The sequence below is a fragment of the Eptesicus fuscus genome, chromosome 7, assembly GCF_027574615.1.
Source record: "Eptesicus fuscus isolate TK198812 chromosome 7, DD_ASM_mEF_20220401, whole genome shotgun sequence".
In the NCBI taxonomy this organism is placed as follows: Eukaryota; Metazoa; Chordata; class Mammalia; order Chiroptera; family Vespertilionidae; genus Eptesicus; species Eptesicus fuscus.
In genome coordinates this window covers 96,723,110-96,731,765 of record NC_072479.1, presented here as the reverse complement: position 1 = coordinate 96,731,765, position 8,656 = coordinate 96,723,110, and the positions used below count along the sequence as shown (strand labels likewise).

Here is an 8,656-nt window from a genome sequence, read left to right as displayed (position 1 = left end):
TCTGAAATTTCATTCTTCCTCCTTCCTTTCCTCATATAAAGCCCACTAATGGATTGTGGCCAAAGATCAAATTACCTTCAGGGAGTGAAATCTAGCACCTACTTTTCTTTTGGCAGATCAACAGAGCTAAGTTTCTAAAGGGGATGCTATGTAAAATATATAATTTTCATCTTAAAATCATTTTCAGGTACAAATATGTTATGTAATAGCAAGTAAAAGCCTGGCTTTAAAAATAAATCTTTCAAAATGCAAATCGAGTTGTCAAATTCTCATGCCTTTTAGTTAACACATCACTGCTGCCATTTCTGGAAATCTTTGGCTCTGACTCTCTCATAGACCCTCTTAAAGTTTGGGCAAAACATTTCATCATTTTGCCTGCCTATCCTCAGTCCTCGGCCCTAGAATCCAAATGCAGCACTGGGGAGAATTTGTTGATGCTTACTGAGTACTCAGTAATGTTGTATCTGTCCCAGAAGTTTATTGCATCTAAAGCACTGCACTTGACGTATCTTTACACCCAGAGATCATTAACGCACAATGAACTAAGTGCCAGGGGACCAAGTCTTAATGATGTTGATGTTGAAGAACAATATTCCCTTTAAGGGCTGAAAGGCCCCTGCCCTTTGCTGACGTCAGTCATCATGCAAACTTAAGTCCTTGTATGTAGAATTGGTCCCCTACAAACCTCAATCAGGCTGCAGTCACTAAATTATTGCCGAAGGACTGCATGCCAGGCCTATCCAAATTTTAATGATTGTTTTATGAGGAGATGATGATGAACTGGATAACCATGACCATTCAGGACCACTTAGTTTTGTTTTGCCTGCTTTCACCCTAGTATTCAGAATGGTATTTATTTACACACACGCGCGTGCGCACGCTCTCACCCACAAACACACAGGTCATAGCAAATGCAAAATGAAAGGAGGTCATTTCAATACTTTTTATTTGAGTGTGAAACCATTCATATCTTGCACAACTGTACAGATAAAACTATTTCCATTTTAGCTGTAGACATGATTATCACACAGAGTGGGTGTGATCAAAGATTTTATTTACAGAACAATTGCTAAAACATCCGATGTCATATTTCTATTTATTTCTTACCCATAGGGTAATAGGTCCACCATAATTGCTTGGTGCTTTTTATAATACAGAAAGAAAACCTATGTTAAGCTCTAACAAACTGCACAAATTGCTACAAATCTGACAGAAGAATGCCTACGAAAAAATTTTCCAAAAGTACAATACATTTTTATTTCCACACATACACAGTATAGTATAGGCTCAAAGGCACAGCTTTGAAATTTTTTTTCTATCAAAGTGTCGGAAATTATTTCGTCTTATGAAGGAACCGTGGAAGTCACTTGCACACTTGGTGCTCAGTAAGCTAATGTTGGTCCATCCAGTTTCACAACATTAATACAGCAGAATGTGATACTCAACGCTCGACATCCGCATCGCACAGAACTTTAGAAGCCCCTCCCTGCCTTTCGCTGACACTAGCCATTGTGCAAACTTAGGACAAATATTTGTACATAGAAGAATTGGTCCCCTACGAATGTCAGTCAACTTAAGGCATACAGAACAGACCTCTTCCTTTCCTCTAGACAGTGCTTACGTTCTAATGCAGGTACTGTGACAGGCACGAGTTGCCAGATACCTGCATTTAGCCCTGATGCTCCGGGGAGCACCACCAGGCAGAAGGAATGCGCTGAACATATCTGAGGGCTGTTCACTGTACAGTAAGATGTCAGACAGATAGCAAGGTGAGTGCTCTTGGTAAATTATGTGCCCATCCAAGAACACAAACCAGATTCTGCCTCCAGTATCCATCCTTCAAGACTAAAGAGCTTTTGTCAACAGAAAAATAAGTAACTTATAGGGAGTGGTTGGCAACACAAAGCAAAGTCATGGAACAAGGGGAAAAGGCACAGATTGGCCTGTCTGAGATAGTGCTCTACAGAAAGTGAAGTCTGGCTTGGCTACAGGAACCCAATCTCACTGACTTTTAGTGGGTCCTGTTTCTGAACTAAAGTGTATTCATCCCATACTGAATCCCAGCCTCACGTTCATTAGGAAAATGGATGCCTAGGAATGGTTTACAAGTTATAATGTATAGAGATAAAGTCTTCTGCGGGGGGGTGGGAGGGGGAGAGGGGGGGTTTATTATTATTATTAATACTTATTAATATTAAATATGGATTCCTATGAGAGCAGTCATTTAGCCCATCCTGTGGAGGCCTCTCCATTGATGTAAGCAAAGCCAGGAAAGTGTTGCATGTGCTCATACTCAGAATTCCTGCGGGTGGTCAGGGGTGTGTACATGTCACTAGAGTTTCCATACCTCGTGGAATGCACAGGCGGGCTTGTGTAGCACGTGTTGGCTGTGGGCACCTCTGGCCATCGGGGGGTGACTGCAGTAGGATGCAGTCTGGGAGTAGTGCTCATCAAACAAGGCTCCATCCGGGAAGTGGGGCTATTAAAAGGGTACTTGTTGAGGGGAAAGAAATTCCACAAAGTTAAAATTAGCTTGAAGTTACACAGACACAATATCAGTCATGTTCACAGTTTGTTAAATTTCTTAAGAAGCTATTAGTGAAAGTCGATGGGATGGAATCAGTGAACTTCTGAAAGATTGAACTGTGGTCTAGGTCTCCAACAGGGGAAAGCAAAGGATTTCTTAGCCAGTATTGGACTGGTGTTCACTCAACCAGTAATACAGACTTTGTGCTCAATCTGGAATGTTTTGGGAAGTCAAACCCCAAAGAAGGAATAGCCCTACTGGGAATATAGGAGTGATACAAAGTGGGGCAGGGGGAGGAGAGAGAGAGAGAGAGAGAGAGAGAGAGAGAGAGAGAGAGAGAGAGAGAGAGAGAGAGAGAGAGAGAGAGAGAGAGAGAGAGAGAGAGAGAACTAACATGAGTAATAGCATGTCCAAGTAGATGTGGATGGATGGCTGTGAGTTTTATCACTAGTTATGGAGATGTGATAGGTCCCACTCAATCAACCCAAGAGAACAGTACTGCCAAGTGAAATACAATGTGACATTATTAAAAATAGCACTTTACAGTTGAATTCAATTATGAACTGCAGCCTAAAAGCAGGCTTTTGAAGAGGAAGCAAGCAAGCTAACAGCTTCAAAGGTTATTATTAGTGCCTATCATTTGGAGAACATCTTTTTGGTCTCCAGTCACTGGAATCCTGGAAGAGACTCAAGCAGGAAGTGGCAATAATTGGGCTCGGTGTGTGTGAATGTGGAAGGAGCCAAGATGAGCCAACTGAGAGGGAGGGGAGGTGTGCTCTTGTGCAGGTCAGAAAAACAGGTGCTCGTGGCTGTAAGAAGAGGGGAAGCAGTTCTAGAAAGAATTAGAAATAAGAGAAATGTCTCTGAAGTGCTTCTTCTTTACCTTTTTTCCAGTTCCCAAGACAGCTATGCAAATAAGCCCTTCGGTACGATCAGAGGGGAGGCGCCCGGTTTGTGGGCCAGTCACCACAAAGATTTCCTTGCTGTGCTAAGGGCCACCCCAAGAGGGACAGGAGCCAGTCAACAAGGATGGCAAGGACTGCAAGTAGGGGAGAGAGTGTGTGAATTCTTCTGCTCCCCATCTGTCTTCCCTGACAGTTGGAGAGTGGAGCCCTGAGGGATTAGGTGGGAGGCTGCCTCCTGTGAGGGAGACAGACAGGCTGAAGCCTAGACAGCCGGGAGAAGGGGGCATGACAACAATGGCTGCTGCTGGTAGTCTCGGGGGCCAAAGGGACCGCTCTGCCTCTTTGAGTGGGAGCCTGAGGGGAGCAGGGGGAGGCTGATAGGCCCCAGGCATGCAAAGAGGACCAGCAATTCATCCATCAAGGAGGAGGGATCCCACATCTAGTAGAGAGGGTCTGTTGTACCCAGGACAGCACGCCCTACAGAGCAAAGTGAAGCCACTCCACAGTAAAAAGAGCAGGTAGGAAAGAGGGAGAAGGGTATAGTGGTGTCTGGGAACTCACAGGAGACGGCACCAGGGCTGTTGCCAAGGTGACTACTGACAGCATACCAAGGCTTTCATAATGCTCAAGTGCACCCTGGTCCCCGTGCAGCAGCCACATGGTGCTGTCTGTGTGGCAGTGGAATTCCAGGCCAGGACCCACTCTAAAGCCCAGAGAGGCCACCGGAAGCCTGGGCCCTGCTCAGAAAAACAGGGTCCCAGGTGTTAAATAGCTCAGATTAGGAAATGTTACAAAATAGGCTTTTGTTTTTTTCAAAAAGGTTGCTTGTTCCTCGTGATAGTCTGCCTTCACGATGCCCTCCTTGCTCCTCCCTGTGGCATGCCCGGCTCGTGCCCATTCCAGAGAATTTTCTCCTACCCGTCTCCTCTGCCCAGGACGTGCTCCACCACCCCTCCCTGCCCTCAGGCTCCTTTCGTCTGCCTTGTGATCATTCTTCAGATCTCAGCTCAAATGTCACCTCCTCAGAGCGACTTTTCTGGACATCCTATCTCAAGAAGCTCAACGCTCCACCCTCCGCCGCTCTGGTCGGAATGTTGTCATTCTCAGCAGCTGTCTCTTTCTACTGGCTTACAGTCACCCATAAGCTCCCGTAGGGCCTTCTCATGCCCGCCACCATATTCCCCACATCTAGAATCATGCCTGGCACCTAGCAGGTGCTAGCTAATTATCTGCTGAGTAATGTATTAATTGGTGGGATGTCACCACTAGATAGAATCTTAGGGATCCCATAACCCCCCCCCCCACCCCCGTCTGTCCGCCTGGCCCACAGAGAGGAAGAGCACTCCTTCGTGGACAAGCAGCCCATTGACCTTGACCTCTCCCCTGCAGACCACAGGGTCCCGCAGTTCTGACCAAGCCTCCGCTCGCTGGTTCCGACCATCTCTGCTGCCTTGGCTTGTGTGCGGACTTGGAGTCTCCTTCCCACAGAACCCAAGAGAGTGTGGCTTTTGTGCCTGATCAAGGACCCTCGATGCAGCTGTGCCCAGGGGTTGTGTCACAGACTCAAAAGAGTAATTGCCTGGAAATGAGGCTGGCTCAAAATATCTCCAATGTGACAATAAAATCCTGTTACCACAGAATCCGGCTTGGAAAATTCTGTCCCGTTAGGTCAGCTAATTGCAAATGAGTCAGTGACTCGCTTTCCCGCGGTGAAGAGCCCATTGACGGGGAGAGGCTGCAGCCCGCTGCTGCCGCCCGGTCACCAGCGCCACCAATGAGGCTTCTTATGCAGTCGGCCCGTGGCACCCGCCTCACCTTTCACACTTCACATCCGGTTTCATGCCGGGTCCTCCAGCAGGCTGGGCACAAACCCTGGGTCCTGAGAGCTCGGCCCAGAATAAAGGCGCTTTTTGTTGAGGGCCCATAACAGGAAGTTACTATTTTCTGGGTCAGATCACAGGCTACTGTCCTTGATGTTAAAATGGAGCTAAGGCCCCAGTTCCTCCCCGGTGAGAGGTGTGTGAGGTGTGGCTGTGGGCACGTGTGTGTGTGTGTGTGTGTGTGTGTGTGTGTGTGAGTGCGTGTGTACATAAGCAGTCAAAGGTTTGGTCACAGGGCCGAGGCCTACGTCGGCCTCAGCTGTGCCTGCCTCTGGGCCTCCTTGGAACCATATTAGGACGTTCTATTTTGAGAAACGACTCCCCACACCAAGGGCTGACTTTCCTGCACATGGAGAGGGAAGAATGAGCCCTTTATCCCTGACCCTTACCAAGTGGGCTGTTACTTGAGCCAAGGGTGAAAGGTGGCCCAGTCAGGAGCACAAACTGTTTTCCCATGAAAGGCGGCTCTCACCGCACGAGACGCTGCCAGGGGCCCGCCCTGACTTCCTCTCAGTCTCCTCTGGAGGAGGCACAGCTCCCCCCAGATCTCTGCCAGACAGTCGTATCTGCTGAGCTTTTAGGGTCAGGATTGAGTTAATACACGTGAAACACTTAGTACACCCATGTAGTGAGTGTTCAGAATGCGTTCACTATTATTAATATTCTTCCTCGAATCATAACATCATGGTCTATTAATGACAGGGAGAGCCTCGGGCACTGACCATCTGGTCCTACTCCCCTCATTTTCAGATGAGGGAAGTGAGGTCAAAGAGAGGGGAAATGACCGGCTTGAGGTCACGCAGCAACTTAGTACGCAAGTAAGGATCCAGTCATTGGTTCGTTCATTACTGAACTCTCACTAAGGGGCAAGCCCGTGCTGGGGTCTGGGAATACAATGGTCAGAAAAGATGGACCTGGCCCTGCCTTCACAGAGCTAGTGTAGTGAGAGAGGCAGATGTTAATTCTATAATTACAAAAAAGTAGCAAAGGATCATAATAATATACACAAATAGTGCTAACTCTGAACCAGGCCCTGTTCTACCTTTATTAACTCACTTAACGCTCACAACAACCCTATGAAATAGGTACTACAATGATCTCTAGTTTTCACATGAGGCACTTGTGCAGAGAGCTCATCGGAGGCAGAACTGGGGTGTGAACCCAGGAAGCCTGGCTCTGCAGTCAGGATCTTACGCCCCGCCCCGTTGGCTGACTGATCTGTACTCCCTTTGGCCCAGGCTGTTATCCCAAAGCAGAGCACCCTAAGCAAACTCTGTGGCAGTCAGTGGGCCTCTGAGATTGAGCACCCACAGGCCCTGGGCTGACCTGGGTTGAGATGAAGGTTCTGTGGGAGCTGTGACTGGTGGGCAGGGCTGGGCCTTGGCCATCCAGATGGGAAGTAACGGACGGCTCTCAGGGCCACTCGAAGTGTATTTGTGTCACACCGCTTGTGGTTGATCACATGGCTTTTGAGCTCAAGTTTACATTCCCAGTCTCCATTCATGGCTGCGGGGAGGGTAGAGGGTCCATGCAGGTGAGTGGAGTGAGGCTCAGAAATATTTTGTAGCTGTGTACCGAGTCTGGTTTGTTCTCTCTTTTGGGCCGGGCATGAGAATGGGGACCTAGGAAGGTACAGCTGACAAGATCCCTTGTTCACTTATTCTGATGTGAACAAGGACAGCATCCTTGCAACAGGGTGTTTTTCTGAAATAATTTAAACCTTACACTGTGAGGCCTCATTCACCTGGACTCCCTCCTTTAGAAATTATGAGACTTCAAGTAGGGCTGGAGGTTTACCTTCCTATTACCCAGAAAGCAAGCATATGTTGTGCAAAACAGCAGAATGAGCAAGGGCACACATATACTCTATTTCAAAAAACAAATGACTACAGATTGCTTTGAGCATGTAAATGCTGGGATGTATACGATTATTGCACGTCACAGGTGTACTGAAATGGCTCTTTCAGGCAAACCTGGCAGGAGTCATTTCCAGTTACTCTTGAGCTGACGACAATGGCATTCTGTAACCATATTCCATCATTCTTCAACTCAGATCTTTTCTCCAGTGAGTCTGATATACTCAAGTGTGATTTTCAGTACTCAGAGTTGGAACAGTTGGACCTCTGCTCTGGGAAGCTAAAACTAATTAGCCCTGGCCGGGTGGCTCCTTGGTTGAGTGTTGTTCCACGTACCAAAAGGTCGCAGGTTCGATTCCCAGTCAGGGCACGTACTCAGGTTGTGGATTCTATCCCTGGCCAGGGTGCATATGGGAGATAGCCAATCAATGTTTCTCTCTCACATTGATGTTTCTCTCTCTCTCTCTCTCTCTCTCTCTCTCTCTCTCTCTCTCTCTCTGTTTTCCTAAAATCAATAAAAGCATATATTTTTTAAAAAACATAAAACTAATTAGCCCTGCACTGGGTTTCCTCCATATGCTCAACCTTAACCCAAAGAATCAGGAAAGGAAAGACATAAGGTATCTTGGGTGTGTGATTTTTCTCTTTGGAAACTTGAAACTTACTGAGAATAGTTGCAGTAGCCTCGAATTTACCTCCCACCCTCCAAGACACACAGTGTTCGGCTCTGGGGGCTTGAGAGTTGGAGAACTTGCATTGGGGTCTGCTTTGTCACTTCCTGGATGCCTGACCTGAGGCAAACTACCTTCTGAAGCTGTTTCCTCATCCTTAAAAACTGGAGAAAAGGCTGCTATGATAATTAAGTGTATTTGAAAGTGCCTAAAACAGTGCTTGTTGCATAAATGTTAATGAAAAACAAAACAAAGGGTTCTTTGTCGTCAGAGAGTACCTTCCATAGAAGCAGCCTGCCAGAGATGTGATACATTAACTTCTCCCCACCCCACTTTCTAAATGGAGACTGAGGCCTAACCCATAGAGTGCACAGTGTGCTGTGCGGTGGGGTCAGAGGCTGTCACAGACTTTGTCTAAAGGCCACAGGGCACGGTGGTGAAGAGGCTGGCCAAGGACCTGCCACCTCTCACAGGATGTCTAGTCTGGGTCCAAAGGGCTCCACCCTGGGCGTTCATGTAGTCCTGGGCCCTTCGCTGGGGCCCACTAGTAATGGCAGTGCTCCAGTCGGGGAATGTGTGGCTTCTAGAGCGGATGCTGCAGGCTTATCTTTGATCGCCAGGGACCACATGGGCCTTTAAGAGACCCTGGTGTTTTTGTTGTTGTTGTTTTGTTTTTTATAGCAATGGCTGTAAAAATATCAACCCAGAAAACCAGCTGCAGAAATTTCATAAGGAGGCACGAGGGATGAGGGGGTGAAGTAAGAGGGAAGATAATGCCGGGAGCTGTGGCTTAGAATGTAAGCTTGATCTTGCCACT

The 8,656-nt window shown here is 47.4% G+C and overlaps 1 protein-coding gene across 1 annotated transcript in view; it reads right to left on the bottom strand.

The window, feature by feature from the left end:
- Positions 1–2,220: 2,220 nt before the first annotated feature.
- RFX4 (regulatory factor X4) overlaps positions 2,221–8,656 on the bottom strand; it is a 74,892-nt gene continuing 68,456 nt past the window's right edge. The window contains exon 15 of the mRNA XM_028150164.2: positions 2,221–2,493. Coding sequence (XP_028005965.1) covers positions 2,221–2,493 — 273 coding nt within the window. The remainder of the gene's footprint in view (positions 2,494–8,656) is intronic.